The sequence below is a fragment of the Urocampus carinirostris genome, chromosome 11 (assembly GCF_059441175.1).
Source record: "Urocampus carinirostris isolate Australia breed hairy pipefish chromosome 11, RoL_Ucar_1.0, whole genome shotgun sequence".
In the NCBI taxonomy this organism is placed as follows: Eukaryota; Metazoa; Chordata; class Actinopteri; order Syngnathiformes; family Syngnathidae; genus Urocampus; species Urocampus carinirostris.
In genome coordinates, this window is record NC_142359.1 from 1,141,446 (window position 1) to 1,161,025 (window position 19,580).

The 19,580-nt window shown below is 42.4% G+C and overlaps 1 protein-coding gene across 1 annotated transcript; it reads left to right on the top strand.

The window, feature by feature from the left end:
- The first annotated feature begins 12,005 nt into the window (after nucleotides 1–12,005).
- LOC148356140 (paired box protein Pax-4-like) lies at nucleotides 12,006–18,565 on the top strand. The gene is made up of 9 exons (XM_088347313.1): nucleotides 12,006–12,039; nucleotides 12,119–12,246; nucleotides 13,191–13,406; nucleotides 14,523–14,601; nucleotides 16,323–16,415; nucleotides 16,489–16,571; nucleotides 17,484–17,532; nucleotides 17,596–17,639; nucleotides 18,405–18,565. Exons 1-9 carry the CDS (start codon nucleotides 12,006–12,008, stop codon nucleotides 18,555–18,557), a joined length of 879 nt encoding a protein of 292 aa, XP_088203439.1. The 3' UTR covers nucleotides 18,558–18,565.
- Nucleotides 18,566–19,580: the final 1,015 nt, after the last annotated feature.

Sequence of the window (19,580 nt, forward strand, 5' to 3'; positions counted from 1 at the left end):
TGTTTTAAAACAAAAGCACCTCCCCTAGTGGTAGAAACAACTTCTTTAAATCCAAAATAAATTGATTTAAATAATAAGAAAAATTCATGATATAAACGTGCATTTTTTTTTAAAAGAATTCCATTGATTTTACATAGCATGAAGCTCACCCAGAGGCAGCTGACATCATTTTCAGCTATCTTGCTGTCATGGGGGAAAAATCCCCAAATTCTGGACAAAAAAAATGCTTGAGAAAGTTATTAAGATAGCAGTCATAAACAAAATAAAATAAAATAAATGGCAATCTGCATTGTGAAACCAACGGATGCATTTTCTAAATTGGCCGCTAGATGGCAGCATGGCACCGCATCCTTCTCAGTAATTAAAAGTCAGCAGAATCATAATAACGTGATGACGTCATATCGCTTGATTTCAAGAAAATCAACAGGAATCAAAAGTGTCAAAATGGCCTTCTACTTCTTTGGATTTTCTTGTATGCTGGACTGCCCCCCCCACCACCACAGGACACAGTCATCTGCCCAGTCGTGTTGGATTGACTTTTCCTACAAATATAAATATGAATAAATAACCCAATCCATTTGTGATTTTTTTTAATCATTTCTATATTTCCTCGATGGTAATATTCCTCACCTCACCCGTGAATTTTTCATGTTTAAAATCTCTATAATATGTTGAGTCCCAGGGTAGACTGTCCACCCTCTCAGTCAGATAAGAGATTTTTTCCGAAACTTATCATGGCTAGCTTTTAAGTCACGTGATCCAACAATATTGAGAAATGGAGAAAAGGGAGACGGTAAAAGAGAGAGAAAGAAAGAGAGAGAGAGAGAGAGAGAGAGAGAGAGAGAAAGAAAGAGAGAACGAAAGAGAGTGAGAAAGGGAGATAGAAAGAAAGAGAGAGGGAGAGGGAGAGAGAGAGAGAGAGAGAGAGAGAGAGAGAGAGAGAGAGAGAGAGAGAGAGAGAGAGAGAGAGAGAAAGAATAAAGGAGACAATAAAACGAGAGAGAGAGAGAGAGAGAGAATAGAGGAGACAATAAAAGAGAGAGAGAGGGATAGAAATAGAGAATGAAATCACAAAGAGAGTGAGTGTGAAGGTGAGGAAGAGAAAGCGAGAGCAGCAGAGAGAGAGAGACAGAAAGAGAGGGGGAGAGAGAATAATGGAGACGGTTAAAGGGAGAGAGAGAGAGAGAAAGAGAGAGAGCAGCAGAGAGAGAGAGACAGAGAGAATAAGGGAGATGATAAAAGGGAGGGAGAAAGAATAGAGGAGACAATAAAAGAGAGAGAGTGAGAGAAAGAGAGACTGATAGCATGAAGAGAGTGAGTGTAAAGGTGAAAAAGAGAGAGAGCAGAGGGAGAGAGAAAGATAGAGACAGAAAGATACAGAGAGAGAGAGAATAAGGGAGACGGTTAAAGGGAGAGAAGGAGAGAGATAAAGAGAGAGAGCAAATAAGGGAGATGATAAAAGAGAGAGGGGGGAGGGAGGGAGAGAAGGAGAGGGTGAAAGCAAGAAGTGAGGCAGCGTGAAAGTGAGAAAGAGAGAGAGAAAGAAAGAGAGAGAAAGACAGAGAAAAAGAGAGAGAGAGAGAAAGAGTAAAGGAAACAGTAAAAAGAGAGAGAGAGGGAGAGAAAGAGAGAGTTAAGGCATTAAGAGAGTCATTGTGAAAGTGAGAAAGAGAATGAGAGAGAGCAGCAGAGAGAGAGAGAGAGAGAGAGAGAGAGGGACAGGGGGAGGGAGAGAGAAAAAGAAGAGAGAAAATGGTAGTGAAGAATTGGAGGGAAAGTGTGAGTATGAGACAGAGGCAGTTACAGAGAGAGAAAGAGAGAGAGAAAGAGAGAAGAGAAAAGAAAGAAAGCAGCAGAGAAATATATAGAGAAAGTAATAATAAAAGCGAGAAAAAGAGAGAAACATTTAGAGAGAAAGAGAAAAGGGGAGAGAATAAAAGATGAAAAGAAAAGAAAAAGAGAGAGTGAGAGAGAAATGCTCGTACCCTTGCTTTGCGAGTGGTGCCTGGCTTGGGTGAAATCAAGTGAACTCAATTATATCTGCAGCTCGTTTTTCTCTTTCGCTTCTCTCGGTTTTGTCCGACAGGCTGGATCGAAACCCTCGGCGGTCCTGATCCGGCCCAGGGGGGGTGCCTATTTGACACCTGTTAGCATTAGCCGGAGAAATTGGCTGCTCCCAGAGTCTGTTTTCTGACGTACACAATATTGTACGAATGGGATAGCCTATGCGCTGCTCAGACTGCCTTCATTACTATATCTGCTTATCTTTGGGTTGGCAGAGGGTCTCTGAGGGGTGGGGGGGGGGAAACTAAATATGAATAAAATGACTCCATTTTGTGCAGGCTCGGGGAGTAACGGAATACACAGAACGGCAAAAATGATGTCGGCAAGCTGTTTGAATTGATTTTCATTTTGTTTCTGTGGCATTTGATGTTCGTTTTGCCGGAGATCAAAGAGATCAAAGCCAGGAGAGAAAGCTTACCACGTGTTGTGAGTCATCATTTGATTCATATTGAGTTTCTTTTGTCTTTTATGAGCATATTTGGTATTGGGGTCATCCAAAAGTCATTCAGAGTAATCAAGTTAAAGTAACCCTACAATATAAGAGTGAGGGAGAGAGAGAGTGAAAGCATGAAAAGAGTGAGTGTGAAGGTGAGAAAGAGAGAGAGCAGCAGAGAAAGAGAGAGAAAGAGAGGGAGAGAGAGAGAGAGAATAAGGGAGACGGTTAAAGGGAGAGAGAGAGAGAAGGAGAGAGAGAGAAGGAGAGAGAGAGAAAGAGAGAGCGCAGCAGAGAGAGGGAGAGAGAGAAGGAGAGAGAAAGAAAGAGAGAGAGCAGCAGAGAGAGAGAGAGAGAGAGAGAGAGAATATAGGAGATGGTTAAAGGGAGAGAGAGAGAGAGAGAGAGAGAAAGAGAGAGAGAAGGAGAGAAGGAGAGAGAGAGAAGGAGAGAGAGAGAAAGGGAGGGAGGGAGAGAGAGAGAGAGCAAGAGAGGGAGAGAGACTGAATAAGGGAGACGGTTAAAGGGGGAGAGAGAGAGAGAGAGAGAAGGAGAGAGAAGGAGAGAGAGAGAGAAAGAGAGAGAGAGAAGGAGAGAGAGAGAGAAAGAGAGAGAGCAGCAGAGAGAGAGAGAGAGAGAGAGAGAGAGAGAAGGAGAGGGAGAGAGAGAGAGAATAAGGGAGACGGTTAAAGGGAGAGAGCGAGGGAGAAGGAGAGAAGGAGAGAGAGAGAGAAGGAGAGAGACAGAAAGAGAGAGAGCGAATAAACATGTAATAAAACCATGATGCGGTTAAGATCTATCGTGGAAACTATCAACAATATTTTCATTTTATTTGCTCGTTTTAAACATTGGCTTCCTCTCTAAATCCAACAATTCAAACGTCTTCCCGCAAATGCATTTTATGTGGCGCTGACTGCCTCAGACTCTGATTGGCTCCCGATCAGTACCAGACCCACTCCCGTCTGTCCCCTTTTGTCAGTCCGTCTGCGAACCTCAGTGAACACTAGGCAAGCCTTTTTCGACCCTGACTCCCACCTTTCCTGTTTTTTTCTCCCGCCTGTCTCCGACTGCGACCTGTTTTGCTCCTGACCACGTCCCGGCTCACGATCTCTTTTTGTCCCCAACTACTCTGGCTTACCACTCGCTTCCGACCCCGACCACGTTTTGCTCTTCCAGTCCCGGCTGCCGACCATTTTTTCTGTCCCCGACACCATCGTCGCTTGATACAGAAGATCCAGTTCTGTGTTCGGAGCGACTTTTGCTTCCTGCGTCCAGCAAACACCGAATCACGAGCACAGCTCTTTCTGTTTCCTCTAATAAAACTTGTGAGAAACGTAATGCTGTTGGGTCCTGTTTCCGTTCTGGTCCTGACACTATGCCACTTTTTGGACATTGTAAGAAATGTTAGAATACCGGGGTCTGCAACAACGAATCGATGAAATCGATTTCATTGGATTATTAAAAGCGTTGGCAACTGTTGACCTCATCGTTGGATCTCGTGAAGTTGTAAAGTACCACTTTAGCCCGACAGAGGGCGTCTTGATACAGTTTTCATGAGAGTGTCTGTATTTCTTTTTTTCAAGCATTTTTCTTTGACCATTGCATCATTTCCAGGGTTGGGTAGGGTTACTTGAACTGGATTACTTTCAATGACTTTTGGATGACTCCAATACCGAATACGCTAAAAAAAGACAAAAGAAAGTCAATAGGAATCAAATGATGACTCACAACACGTGGTAAGCTTTCTCTCCTGGCTTTGATCTCTTTGATCTCCGACAAAACCAACATCAAATGCCACAGAAACAAAATGAAAATCAATCAATCGAGTCGGCGGCTGCTGGCTTTAGTTGCAAGACTTTGCGACTTAATATTGATCCATATATAAGGCGCACTGTATTATAAGGCGCATGGTCAGTTTTTGAAAAACATAAAGGCTTTTAGGTGCGCCTTATAGTGCAGGAAATACAGTAGTTTATTTTGTCTTTTTATTAGCATATTTGGTATTGGAGTAATCCAAAAGTAACTGAAAGTAATCCAGTTAAAGTAACCTTACCCAACCCCGATTATTTGCAGGTTGGGAATTCTGTTCATATTTTAGTATTTAACCCCGAAACGCCAAATGTGTTGACAACAGTTTTAAAAGGAGTTTACATTTACATCAAAATGTTCCTTGCTCTCATGTAGCTTTTAGATTCAAACTGGGTCTTTAAGAAATACGATTCATCGATTCATCGAAAAAATAATCAACCGATTCATTGGTTATCGGAATGATTGTTAGTTGCAGTCCCGCCTTAACTTTGACTTTCTTATCACTGGCGATTGTTCCTGTGTCGTTTTTGGCCCGGGGTCGAACTTAGTCCTTACCACCAAAAAAAGGAGTATCGCTCTATATCATAGGGGTCAAACAGGCGGCCCGCCGGCCGGTTCAGGCCCGCTAAGGGATTGAATCCGGCCCGCCAGACAACACTCAGAGAAGTGCGAGAGAAAAACAAGCTGCAGGTTGAAATCTGTCAACTTGATGTTGCCAAAGCCAGGTGCCTCCAACAAAGACACTGTACTAGTATTTATTTCTCTCTCTCTATCGCTTTTTCTCTCTCTCTCTATCTCTCTTTTTTCCCACCCCCTTTTCTCCCACTCTGTCTCTGTCTCGTTAGTCTGTGCCTCTCGTTTTTTCTTCCTTTCTTGCTCTTTGTCTCTTTCTCTCTCTGTGTCTTTCAACCTCTTTTGCTCTAACTTCCTTTTTTCCTTTTCTCTCTTTTCTCTTTCTCTCTTCCTACCCTTGGCGCTTTCTTTTCTCTTTTCTCTCCTTCTGTCTTTCTATTTCTCTATGGATTTCTTTCTTCCTCTCCCTTTCTATTCCCCCTCTCTCACGACTTTTTATCTCTTTTGTTTCTCACGCTCTCTCCCTCTCTTTTTCTTTCTTTGTACCGCCCTCTCACCTTTCCCCTTCCTCTTTCTCTTATTTCTTTCTCTCTCTTTTTCTTTCTCTTGCATCTACTAGTCCGGCCCCCGACAGAATGTTTGTGCTATGGTGTGGCCCCCGAGTTCAAAGGAGTTTGACACCCCTGCTCTATATAGATAATAACACATCCTAAACATGCCTCAAGCACCCCCAAATTCAACCCAAGCATCCCCCAAAATTATAGCATTTTTGAAAGTCTTTTGCCCTTAATAATAGCTAAAATGCAATGAAAAACCCAAATATTTTCTTTTCAAATGTAAAGTTTGAACAAGGCAGCGTGGGAAAATCCTCCCTACTAATCAATTTTTGAAAGTAACGTGCCAAACAAAGGGTTTGACATTTTTTTATTGACACTTTTAACAGCAATTAAACATATTCACAATTTCATTATGTTTTTTCCAAAAACATGCATTTCAGGTGAATTGCCCGGTCCAAATTGTCCCTAGGTGTGAATGAGCGAGTGAGTTGTCTGTCCCCGTGTGCCCTGCGATTGGCTGGCAACCGGTTCAGGGTGTCCCCTGCCCACTGCCCGATGATTGCTGGGATGGGCTCAAGCACCCCCGCGACCCTACTGAGGATAAGCGGTACGGCTAATGAGATGAGACAATTTCATTATAAAATTTTCTAACAATATGAGGTTTGAACAATTTTTATCGACACTTTAACAAGAATTAAATATATTCACAATTTCATTTGATCATATTCTACAAATATGAGGTTTGGACAGTTTTTATCGACACTTTTAACAGCAATTAAACATATTTACAATTTCATTTTATCGTATTCTAAAAATATGAGGTTTGAACGATTTTGATCCCCACCGATATGATGTGATCACTTCAAAATGCACTTTGTCCCCAAGACCAAAGCTAAAGGCTCTTTTACGCAGCGCCCCCCTGACGCGGTGCGCAATGCGTTTTCCCCCTCCTCGCCTTTTACGCAGACGATTTGGACTCATTTCCTTTCCCTTCCGCGGCAAAACCCACCGAAATCCACGTGTAAAATCTCCCAAACGACCCCATAAAACGCGCCATCGGAACATTCTCCCCCACGAGAGCGCACCGGATCCCTCGGAAGTCGAACCACCTAAACCGGCTTCGACATTTACGCACACGCGCGGCGTGGCGTTCGCGACCCATCCTTTGATGTGGTGCGCGCGCACGCCACGCACTAAAAGTTAATCCATCTCCAAAGAACGAGTCATCAAAGAATTGGATGAGAAGCGCCCCTGGTTGGCAAGGTGATCCAAACCGTCCCCGATCCGCCCCACGCACAAACATACGGATCAGGTGACGGTGTCGTACACACGCGCGTCGGGCTCCACGCACACGGAGTTAATGTGTAATTTTCAGCATATGGCGTTTTGGAAATCATCTCGCGGTTCCATCTGTGTGGACCCAAGTCAGGAGATTCAATTAGTGTCCAAACAAGGGCCTCGTCACCCACGCGCCATGCGTTCGATCCCCCTCCCTCCCGCATCCTCCGCGGCGCGCATGCACGTATACTAATATTGACTCGTCAAATATTTCCCTTCGGGACTTTTTACAGCACATTTTATCTCAGCAGCGGCGTGAGGAACATCTGTGAGGGTGATTCGGGGCCCCCCAAGAGCGAGGTGCCCTCCTCGGTCCCCATGTGTTGACGTTCGCGGGGGAAGAAGTCATAAAGGCGAGCCGGGAGAAAAAATTCACGGTGATCGAAAGCACTTGACCATATGGCAAGTCGTCCTTGGGGCGCATTTACGAATGTTTGCTTTATGGAAATTCTCCTCCTGCTGTTTGCCGCTTCGTCTACGCGCACTTGAACGCAGCACGTGGGAAAAGGATGCGAGGGTCGTGTGACCGACCGACCCTGGAAACGGGATGAGCGCGACATTTTGGATTCCGTGCATGGATACGCACCAAAACTAACCCTAAACCGTTATTGTTTCCAGCCAAATATTTTGCTCATTTTCACGATGACTTGACTACATTTGTTACATTTTGTCTTTCTAGTAAAACAAAGGGAAAAATAATGTTCAAATAATCACGTTTGGCCCTGAATTACAACAAGTCAAAGAGGGATCTACAGACTATCATGACAGCATCCCCTGATCTGCAACACAAATGAGGGCAAGGGAAAACTCAAAAACCTCAGCATGAGGAAAATAGAGAAACTTTTAGAACACGATGGCTTTATGCGTTAGACCAGGGGTGTCAAACTCATTTGAACTCGGAGGCCACACGATAGAAAAAACATTCTGTCGGGGGTCGGACTTGTAGATTAAAGAGAAAGAAAAAGGGATAAAGAAATAAGAGAAAGAGGGAGGGAAAAGGAGAGAGGGCGAGACAAAGAAAGAAAAAGAGAGAGAGAGAGAGAGCATGAGAAACAAAAGATAAAAAGTCGTGAGAGAGGGGGAAAAGAAAGGGAGAGGAAAAAAGAAATCCAAAGAGAAATAGAGAGACAGAAGGAGAGAAAAGAGAAAAGAAAGTGCAAAGGGTAGGAAGAGAGAGAAAGAAAAGAAAGAAAAGGAAAAAAGGACGATAGAGCAAAAGAAGTTAAAAAGACACGGAGAGAGAAAGAGACAAAGAGCAAGAAAGGAAGAAAAAAACGAGAGGCACAGACTGAACGAGACAGAGACAGAGTGGGAGAAAAGGGGTGGGAAAAAAGAGAGAGAGAGAGAAAAAGTGATAGAGAGAGAGAAATAAATACAAGTACAGTGTCTTTGTTAGAGGCACCTGGCTTTGGCAACATCAAGTTGACAGATTTCAACCTGCAGCTTGTTATTCTCTTGCGCTTCTCTGAGTGTTGTCTGGCGGGCCGGATTCAATCCCTGAGCGGGCCTGATCTGGCCCGCGGGCCGCCTGTTTGACACCTGTGCCCTAGACTATAGCGGATGTCCCCTAAAAACACCTAACAATTCTTTTAAAAAAATCTACTGCTTCAAATAGATGAATTCTACGCGTGGATGTCAAGTAAAATAATGAAATGAGTCATAATAATCAGTAACCTATTGTCTTGGGTTTGTGAGATTAGTATTATATTATTATAATATGATTATATTATTAAAATTTACTTCAATGACAATGGAGACAAAGATTTCAAGCGATTTCCGACATTTAAAGGAGTCAATCGACCGTTAAAATCCATTGAGTAACGTTTTTGCACATCCACCGTAAAATGGAGGATTTCCTTTTTTCTGAAAAAGGCAATAGAGTGGAGTCAAGTTCTTTATTTTGTGTTTCAAAACAAAGGATTGAAAGTCATCCACTCGGGATTCATGACACATCGGGTCAACTATCGCAAATTATTTCATTTGTAATCAATCCAGAATCTAAGACATGATTCATTTTGTTGAAATTCTCGAAAAAATAAGCAACTGTTTCACAATATTTTCTTTTTCCAGTCTTTCATGGCTGCATGGCCGCTATTGGTGTGTGAGTGTGTGCGTGAATGGGTCAGTGTGAAGCACATTGTAAAGCGCTTTGGGAAGCCTTAAGGTGACTTGAAAAGCGCTGTAGAAATGCAGACCATTTACTGTTTACCATTTAGCATCTTGATTATCCTCAAAACGTTTGGAGGCTGACTCCCCATTGGTGTGTGAGTGTGTGTGTGAATGGGTAAGTGTGAAGCACATTGTAAAGTGCTTTGGGAGCTTTTCATTGACTTGAAAACGCGCTATACAAATGCAGACCATTTAGCATCTTGATTATCCTCAAAACGTTTGAAGGCCGACTCCCTATTGGTGTTTGAGTGTGTGTGTGTGAATGGGTAAGTGTGAAGCACATTGTAAAGTGCTTTGGGAGCTTTTCATTGACTTGAAAACGCGCTATACAAATGCAGACCATTTAGCATCTTGATTATCCTCAAAACGTTTGGAGGCTGACTGGCTATTGGTGTGTGAGTGTGTGTGTGAATGGGTAAGTGTGAAGCACATTGTAAAGCATTTTGGGAGGTCCTGACTTGAAAAGCACTATAGAAATGCAGGCCCCTGTATAGTGTACTCCAACTTTACCAATGTCACTCTGTCTTTGACAGGTTTTCTAGACAAAAAGAAAGTCAAATTCAAAAGTTTTGTAAAAAAAAAAAAAAGACACAATAAGGTAAAATATAGCAAAAATGAATCAAAAGTAATGCATATATATATTACATATATATATATATATATATATATATATATATATATATATATATCAGTGTGTATTGTGGCAGAAGGCGGTTAACCCTACAAGAAAATGGATTGAAAATAATAATAAGGCCATTAACAAAGCTAGTTATCCTTGTACATTTTTAGCTATTTAGCAAGCTATCGACATAGCTTTTTACATTTTTTTTTGCATGCTATCAAGCTAACATTTGATCTTTTTGGGGCTAGCTATCTCGCTCCAAATAGTTTGAACTTTACAGTACTATAAAATCATTTATAGCATCATGTTCCACATTTAATTTTGCTTAACATATTTCTGTTCCTCTTCCTTTCTGTTATATTTTACGTGTTTTTAAGTTGAAGTTGTTGTGCTCTGTGCTGCCCCTTGAGACTCTTTGTGATTATTTGTTTGGCCCCGAATCGCAAAGAGTCTCAAAGGGCAAAAACTATTGCAAACCACAGACTACTATGACAACATCCCCTCATCTGAAACCTTCATCCACCTGCTACTCCAATGGACCAGTTAAAGCCATGTCACACAAAAGGTAAATTCAAGGTACTTTTTCCTTCACATGTGTATTTCATTATAATGTTATTTAATCATATTATATATAAGTTGTACTTCAGAACATCTACCAAACAAAGTTTAGTTGTGTTGCTCATTTAGTAGCACGTACCATTTTTCTATTTACGAATAAGAACTTAGAGAGCGTGCTCAGTGAGCTTGTATGTGATTGGCTGGATTAAAAAAAGAGGTGGTTCTGTCCAAATAGCTATTTCTTTGTATAACAATCAATTCATTGTTGTTTCTATCAAAATATTTTCACAATTACTTGACTACATTTGTTAGATTTTATCTTTCTAGTAAAATAAAAAAAAGAAATGGGTTCAAATCGTCATGTTCAATTGTTTGGCCCTTAATCACAACAAGTCAAAGAGGGATCTAAAGACTATTATGACAGCATCCCCTGATCTACATCACAAATGAGGGCAAGGGAAAACTCAAAAACCTCAAAGCCATGAGAACACGATGGCTTTATGCATTAGACTTTGGGTTTGAGCTACTTTTTGTTACGAAGCAGCGCAAAGGGCACCTCATAGCCAGAACAGGGAAAAGGACCCACTTGCGTAACGCTACTCACAGTTTTATTGGAGAAAAGGATAGGAGCGCACACTTGATCCGGAGTCGGGAACAGTCAAAAGCCAGGAGAGGAGAGTAGACCTGGTCGAGATAAAAAAAAACAGATCGTTATTCGGGGCGGGAGAACAGACGAGGTTGAGATCAAAACGGGTCATCATTCCCCCCTTGTTTTCTCTCCATGACTTATTCTCTTCTAATTTTCTCATTTTCTTTTGTTCTCTCTTAGTTCTGTCTTTTTTCCCTTCTCTCGTTCTCCTCATTCTTTCTCCTCCCATGCGTCTTTTTTCTCCTTTTCTCTTTCTCTCTCTTTTTTCTTATATTTTCTCTCTTCTGCTCTCTTTCTTCTTCTCTTGTTCTATATCTCCTTTTACTTTTATAAGTCTGTCTTTCTCCCATTTCTTTGGTTCTTTCTTTCTCACTCTTCTACTTTTTTCTTTTTCTCTCCCTCCTTTTTCTCCATTTCTCATTCTCTTCTCATTTTCTCACTCTCTCTTGTTCTCTCTTAGTTCTGTCTTTTTTCCTTTCTCATTCTCCTCATTCTTTCTCCTTCTATGGGTCTTTTTTCTCTCTTTCTCTCTCTCTCTTTTATTATATTTCTCTCTTTTGCTATTTGTTCTTCGTTTGTTCTATATCTCTTTCTCCTTCTATAAGACTTCATTTCTCCCATTCTTCCTTCATCTTTCTATTTATTTTGCTCTTCCTATCTCTCTCTCTCTCTCTCTCTCTCTCTCCCCCTCCCTCTCTCTGTTTCTCTTTCTCTTTACTCCCTCTCTCTCTTTCTCTCTTTTCTTTTTCTCCCTTGGTCTCTCACTCTCTCTCACTTTCTCTTTATTTTGTCTTTATTGCTCACTCTTTCTCTTTTGTCTTTTTCCCTCCCACGTTTTCTCTCCATTTCTTATTCTCTTCTCATTTTCTCACTCCCTCTCTCTCTTTTTCCTCTCTCAGTTCTGTGTTTTTTCTTCTCTCCTTCTCCTAGTTCTTTCTCCTTCTATGGGTCTTTTTTCTCTCTTTCTCTCTCTCTTCTGCTCTCTTTCTTCTTTTCTTGTTCTCTCTCTCTTTCCGCTTCTATAAGTCTTTCTCCCAATTATTTTGCTCTTTCTCTCTCTCTCTCTCTTTCTGTTTCTCTTTCTTTTTTCGGGTCTCCCCCGCCCCCACCCGGATCTCAGGTGAGACGCGAGTCCCCCCTCCCCGTTCTCCACCTTACAGGTGGACGTCACGCGCTCTCGCCTATAAAGGAGGCGAGTCGGATTGGGCGAAGCGCTACAAGTCCGCGGGCCTCATGTCGGGGACACGTCCGGAGGCAGCGATCCGAGGTTCGCGCGAGACCGAGACCCCGTCGGAGAGATGGAGGAATTTTCAGCATTGAAAGGCCTTCTCTCTCTGCTTTTGCAGGCGGGAGCGTCAACCAATTGGGGGGGAGCTTCGTCAACGGAAGACCCCTGCCCGACTCCAAAAGGAGCCAGATGGTGGCGCTGGCGTGCCGAGGCCTGAGACCCAGCCGCATCTCCGCCATCCTCAGGGTATTTGCACGTTCTCCCTTTCTCTTTCGTCTCTTTGATGGCAACGAGATTAGACGCGGCACTCCTTGCGAAGCCCTGAAAGGTGGAGAACGGGGAGGGAGACTTGCGTCTCACCTGGGATCCGGGTGGGGGGTCGAACTCCCTCGAGAGAGAGAGAGAATGAGAGAGACTCGAGAAAAGAAAGAAAAATAGAGAGAGAGCAAAAGAAATGGGAGAAAGACAGAAAGCAAACAGAGATAGAGAACAAGAGAACAAGAAAGAGAGCAGAAGAGAGAGAGAAAGAGAGAAAAAAGACCCATAGAAGGAGAAAGAACTAGGAGAATGAGAGAAGGAAAAAAAGACAAAACTAAGAGAGAACAAGAGAGGGTGAGAAAATGAGAAGAGAATGGAAATGGGGAAAAAAGGAGGGGGAGAAAAAGAAAAAAGAGAAAGACTAAGAGAGAAAGAGAAAGTAAAGAGAAAGAGAGAGAGAACGAGAGACCAAGGGAGAAAAAGAAAAAAGAGAAAGAGAGAGAGGGAGAGAAAAAGAAAGAGAAATAGAGAGAGAAAGAAAGAGAAGAAGAGCAAAACGAATAGACGGATGAAGGAAGAATGGGAGAAATAAAGACTTATAGAAGCAGAAAGAGATAGAGAACAAAAGAAGAGAGCAAAAGAGAGAAATATTCTTCTGTTTTTCTCCCCTGGTCTCTATTTCTTTCTCTTTATTTTCTCACTCTTTCTCTTTTTTCTTTTTCTCCCCCTTTTTCTCATTCTCTTCTCTTTTTCTCACTTTATCTTTTTCTTTCTTAGTTCTGTATATTTTCTTCTCTCCTTCTCCTCGGTCTTTCTCCTTCTATGGGTCTTTTCATCTCTGTTTTGTCCTTCTCCCTCTCTTGTTTTCGTATACGTATCTCTTTTGCTCTCTTTCTTCTTCTCTAGTCCTAAAAAGCTGTCCTGGTTTTTAGGTGTCCACAGGCTGCGTGAGCAAGATCCTGAAGCGCTACCGGCTCACCGGTCTGGTCCGACCCAAACCCGTGGGCGGTAGTCGACCTCGCCGCCTGACCGGCGACGTGACGGCCGCCATCTTTCGAGAAAAACGAGAAAATCCCGCCATTTTTGCACGGGAGATCAAGGAACGCTTGCTCGCCGCCAGGACCTGCCAGGCTTCCGCCGTGCCCAGCGTAAATCCAGACAACTTTCCGTCCGTTCCCGTTCCCGTCCTTGTTCCCGAAATTGCGGAGTGAATTGGCTAGCTTAGGCGGGCGAAAACGACGTGGGTTCCCTCCGCTGTCTTTTAAGCGCGCTATTTTAAAGTCAAGCTCGGCGCGAGATCGAGTAAATGAAAGCTAATGTAAATGTGGATTATTACGTGAGAGTGGGGGCAGAAAGGGAGATGGTGGTGGGTGTAGTTTGCTTTTTTACAAAATAATATTGGAATTTGTTTTATCACCAAGACATTAAAATACAGGGAGACGAGTAGAGTTTTCTTTAGTGATCGCAAACTCCGTTTGACAACGTAGCAACACGACATTTCTTACCTAAGTGACGACGTCAATTTTGCCGCGCAAGTTTTTCAGAGAAGCGGCTCTTTCGGCTAGGCTCACTAAAAAGAGCCGTCTCTTTCCGCATCCGATCGGGTCTTCGGGTTGTTTTTGTCGCTTTGCTCCATGTTTTACTGATTCGCATGCAACATAATGCAGAAAATGACCTAAAAAGGAAAAAAAAATACAGCAAAAAATATTCGACTATAATGAAAAAAAACAAAAAAAAAACAAGAGAAAAAAAAGGAAAAAACTGGAAAAGAGAAGACAAAAATAGAGGAAAATAGCAATGAAAACTGTATTAAAAGCTAGTAAAAAAAAGAGAAGAAAGTAACAAATGAGAGCAAAAAGGAAAGTAGAGAACAAAAGAAGAAAAAAGGCGTGAAAAAAAGTAAAAAGTTAAGAAATAAGAAACAAAAAGCTTGGAAAAAAAGAAACAAAGTAAATAAAACAGGGGAAAACGAAGAAAAAAACAGAGGAAAAATAAAAAAAAGCAAGAAAAAAAAACAAAGAAGAAAAAGAAAAGAAAAGAAAGAAATAGAAACTGAAAAAAACTAGAAAAAGATAAAGATTGCAAATACATCAAGTCAATCTTTTTGCTAAGATTGTCATTCCACTAGTAAATTGTCTTTAAATACAATTTCCCTGAAATCTTTTTGTAGTCGGGAAGAAAAGAGACTTTAGCGTGCGAGTTTACCGGGTGAGCATTCTTACCAATACTTGAGAAAAACCCCATTTCGTTTTCCGGTCTTTTAGGTTTCGTCCATAAACCGGACCTTAAGGGGGATGCCTTCGGAGCAGGGTCTACGGAGCCAGGCTCCATTGGAGATACCAGGTGCTTGAAATCCTGCCTTGAATTTTGGGTAAAGTGCTTGGGATTGTTGCCGTTTCCGGTCTGACTCTATAAACCGCGTCATAAGAGAAAACCATTTCTTTTATTAAAAGTGATTGACGCCGACACACCTGCTTCGGTGGCTTGTCATGTGAAGCATTATCGCCCCCTAGTGGTCGCCCCCGAGGGTACAGCTCTATTTAGAAAACTATCTTTCTTTATCCTCTGCATTGAACTCCATTTTTAGCCAACATGTCGCCAAGCTGTGCGTGCATTGTTAAAGCAAAATGGCAGAATTTATGTCCGTTTAGAATGAGCTGAAATGGCACAAAGTATGTGCTAGCAGCAAGATAGCCACTTTATTTTAGTCCTCCACAAAACGAGATCTTCTTTTGATTGCTGTTGGATTTCTTTCTTTGAAGGCACTGGAAAAAATGAAAAATGTTGTCTCTCTCTTCCTCTCTTCCTTTTGTTCTCTCTCTCTTCCTTTCTCTCTCTTTGCCTATCTCTTGCTCTTTCATTTCTTTTTTTTTTCTTTCTTCCCCTCTCTCCTATTCTCTCCTCCCCTCCATCTCTTTCTATTTTTTTTCGTTATCTTTTCTTTCTTAACCAGTCTTCTTCTCTCTCGCTTCTCCTTTATTTTATTCTTTCTTTCTTTTTTATTTTTCCTTTTTTATTTCTTACCCCCCCCCCCTCTCTCTTCCTTTCTCTCTCTTTGCCTACATCTTTCTTTCTCTCTCGTTCTTTCATTTTCTTTCTTTTTTCCTTTCTTTCTCTCTTATTCACCCATTTCCCTTGCTCTCTTTATTTTTCTTTTTTCTTACCCTCTCTCCTTCTCTCTCCTCCCCTGCCTCCCTTTCTTTCTTATTTTTTTTCTTAATCACTCTCATTCTCTCTCTTCCCCTTTCTCTTTTTCTATCTTTCTTTTTTTTCTTTCTTCCCCTCTCACCTTCTTTCTCTTCCCCTCCCCCTTTCTTTCTCTCCCTCATTTTTCACCCTTTGTTTCTTGTTCACCCATTTACTTGCTCTCTCTCTATTTCTCTATTTCTCTTTTTATCTCTCTCACTCTATCTCTTTCTCTCTCTTTTTCTCTTTCTTTTTCTCTTTCTCTCTCTATCTTTCTCTTTCTCTCTCTCTCTCTTTTTGTCTTTCTTTCATTCTTTTTTTAATCCCTCTCTCTTTCCCTCTCTCTCTTTTTCTCTTTCTTTTTCTCTTTCTCTCTCTATCTTTCTCTTTCTCTCTCTCTCTCTTTTTGTCTTTCTTTCATTCTTTTTTTAATCCCTCTCTCTTTCCCCCTCTCTCTCTCTCTCTCTCTTTCTCTCTTTTTTCCCTGTCTCTCTCTCTCTCTCTTTCTCTCTCTCTCTCTCTCTTTTTTTTCCCTGTCTCTCTCTCTCTCTCTCTCTTTTTGTCTTTCTCTCATTCTTTTTATCTCTCTCTCTCTCTCTCTTGCTCTTTCGCTCTCTCTCTCTCTTTCTCTCTCTCTCTCTCTCTCTATCTATCTCTCTTTCTTCTCTTTCTATTTTATCTTTCTATTTTATTTTATTTCTATTTCCAATAATGACAAAAAAATAGTAACAACATAGTAAGTAACAAGTTGTAATTTTCGAAACAAAGAATAAGAAGGGTATATTCCCGATGTCTCGGAAAGTGGTCCCGCTACTGTCCTAGCAAAGGTTTTGGAACCTCATCTACGCTCTCCCCCCTCCCCCCGGTTCCCGGGCTAGGTTTTCAGTCCCCCGGCTCCGAGAACCCCGAAGGCGGCCGGCAAAGGATCCGGACCTCCTTCACTCCGGAGCAGAGCCGACTCCTGGAACGAGGTGACGGGCGCCTCGCATTCGGGTAAACCCGGTTCGAGTCCGGAAGAATAAAACGTTTCCGTTTCCCGGTCAGAATTCGGGCGCAGCCGCTACGTGGACGCCTACGCCCGAGAGGAACTCTCGGGACAAATCCGAGTTCCCGCCCAAACCATCAAGGTAGGAGAAGAATAAACGGGCCCTTACCTGGGAGGGCTTGGTCGCCATGGTAACCGGGGGCGTTTCCCGGGGTTAGGCGCCCAAGTGGGTCACCGACCCGTGTAAAGTGTCACCGTACGCTAAAAGAAACGCTAACGTGTGGACGTCAACGATTACGTGCTAACGAGGAGATGCAAACGACGACATGCTAATGGCTTCAAGCGCACAGTGATTGGCATTGGAAATGTGTTTTTGTGACATGCTAACGAGTAGATGCTAACAATGACATGCTAACGAGTAAATGTTAAAATCTACATGAAAACAATTACACACTAACAAGTAGATGCTAACAATTACCTGCTAACGAGTAGATGCTAACTACGACATGATAACAATTACATGCTAACGGGTAGATGCTAACAATTACATGATAATAATTACAAGCTAATGAGTAGATGCTAACAACTACATGATAACAATTACATGCTAACGAGTAGATGCTAACAACTACATGATAATAATTACATACTAACGAGTGGATGCTAAAAACTACATGATAATCATTACTCGCTAATTTGGTAGATGCTAACAACTACATGATAATAATTACATGCTAACGAGTAGATGCTAACAACTAGAAGCTACACCTTTTCATCAAATGGTGTAATCTGTATTTTTATTTTATCAGACGTGTAATCGCACGACTTCTCAATTCTATATCACAGCTTTGAATTTCATGCTAACTATTAGATGCTAACACGTAGACACAAATATGCTAATTCCATTGGAATGGGAATTGTTTTCTTTCATTTTGTGTTATAACGCAGTAAAATAACACAGTTATTCCTCTTACGTAGCTAATGACCGTATGCTAACGACTGTCATAATCCCTGGGAAAATTGTCCAATTCGTTTTTTGTGTCCCGTCTATAAGGTGTGGTTCTCCAACAGAAGGGCCAAGTGGAGGAGACAACTCCAACAAAGTCAGTCTGTTGAATTTTCATGCCAATTCATACGAAGATGCTAAACAATTTTGTCCTTCTCAGCTGCTCGACTTCCGAAAGTTCAAGGAAGCGTCCCCGTCCCGCAGGTAGCCACACTCAAATCACCCTAACCCATATAAAAAAAATAATCAATTTTAATCTACGAGTCAGGACAGGAAACAGGAAGCAGAACCCAACCGCGTAACGTTACTCACAGGTTATCGGGGAGAAGAGGAATGAGCGCACACTCGATCCGGGGATCGTCGGTCGCAGGAGTAGATGGATCGGAACGAGGACGTGGTCAAAATCAAACAGATCGGGGCGAGAACAAAACAAGATCAAAAAACACAGGCAAAAACGGGGATTCACAGGGCTTGACGCCTCAAAATCGAGTTTGCAGAAGCTCCAACAAAAGGCAACTCACAGGACAGCGTTTAAGTAGTCCGGGAGCAATCTGTCAAAGCGTTTCAGCCGGTGTCCATGGGCGGGGCCAATGGGGCACCCTGACAACCGTGACAGAACCTGGCGCCCCACGGCGGGGACCAATTAGGCGCCATGGCAACCGTGACACTATGTCGTTCCCCAAAACACCCACAAGGTGGCAGCAACTTCCCACCACGGTTTCTCACATGCATCCACGCGTGGCAACAGACTCATCACAGGCGAGAAATGGGAAAGCATCTTTTCGAATCCTTTGACTTTAAAAGTCTTGATCGTCAAAGGAGTTGGGGTACCGAGGGGTCACAAATAGCGGTTCTGGTTTCCGGTTTCTGTTCGCGTTCAGTTTCATCGTAATCCCGATCGGAAAGGTTTAAGATGATTTCGAGTTTGAGGTGACGCCACTAAGCTCCAGTGTTTCCCCTCATCTTCAGGATTGGAGCCGTCCCCGATGTTCCTGCTTCAACGCAAGTGGTTTTGCGACGGCGCAAGAAAATCCCTTTTCGAGCCTTCCCCGTTATAGCGCCTGGCCCGGCACCGGTCCCGGGTTCGAACCCCGTGCGACCGCCGATCGCATGGCTTTTTGATGACTGTCTTTTGCAACAATAAAACTCAAACGCGGATCTGGATTTGATCTTCGATATCGTTGTGTTTTTCGGGTTTCTTTTTTCTTTTTCAGTCGCGTCGCAACCAGTGTTCCCTCTAAACTGAAGAAAATCGAGCCAGCGCACAATTAAGAAGCCACTTAAGTCAAAGTTACAGTGCATGAAGGTCAAAATACATGGGTTCCCCTGACACTGTGTCCTAAATGCGGTATTTTGAAGTCGAGTCGAAGTAGGACGAAGTTGAGCAAAGTTAGTAGATTTTGTCGAGAACCGGCTTCTTCGGCTCGGCTCACTCAAAGGAACCGGCTCTTTCGGGTCCTAAACGGCTCTTCGGGTTGTTTCATCCCAACATGAACAAATAGTATGTAAAATGATGCACAAAATGACTTAAAAGAAGGGGGAAATAGAACAAAAAAGAAAAAACTACCAAAATGAAAAAGTCGTGAAAAGCTGAGAAAAAAAGAAACAAAAGGAAGAGAAAAAAAGGAAAAAGAAAAATTGAGAAAAAAGCCAGAAAAAAAGAAAAGAAAGAAATGTAGGAAAAAAGTAAATAGAGAACAAAAAGAAAAAAGTAACAGCTCGGAAAAAATAAACACCATGAGATTCTTATTAAAGGAATCTAAAAAAAAGTAGAAAAAAAACACGGAAAAAGAAGAAAAGGTTTGCCAGAGGGTGAATTTATTCAAGGGAGAGTTTTCAGCTTATCAAAAGTTTCTCCAAAGTTTCTGCTACGAGGAATCAAATCAGATCACTGATTTTCTCTGCTTCTCCTCCGGACCATCACAGATTTGTAGGGAATTGAGATTTACGGGCCGACCAGACCAACCGTAGATCCGCCCGGTAGCGCCTCAACGAGGCCTTTTACGTCCAGAAAGACGGCAAACGTGACGGATGGGAGGCAAAAATCAATGGCGCCTCCGCACGCTAGCGCTAAGGCACAGGTGTCAAAGAGGCGGCCCGCGGGCCAGATCAGGCCCGCTAAGGGATTGAATCCGGCCTGCCAGA

Bases quoted from the DNA above. Each gene is read 5' to 3' on its own strand.
- LOC148356140 (XM_088347313.1), top strand. From the start codon at position 12,006: ATGTCGGGGACACGTCCGGAGGCAGCGATCCGAG. The intron at 14,602-16,322 runs GTGCTTGAAATC...TTCCCGGGCTAG, and splicing joins GGCTCCATTGGAGATACCAG to GTTTTCAGTCCCCCGGCTCC. The intron at 16,572-17,483 runs GTAGGAGAAGAA...CCCGTCTATAAG, and splicing joins TTCCCGCCCAAACCATCAAG to GTGTGGTTCTCCAACAGAAG.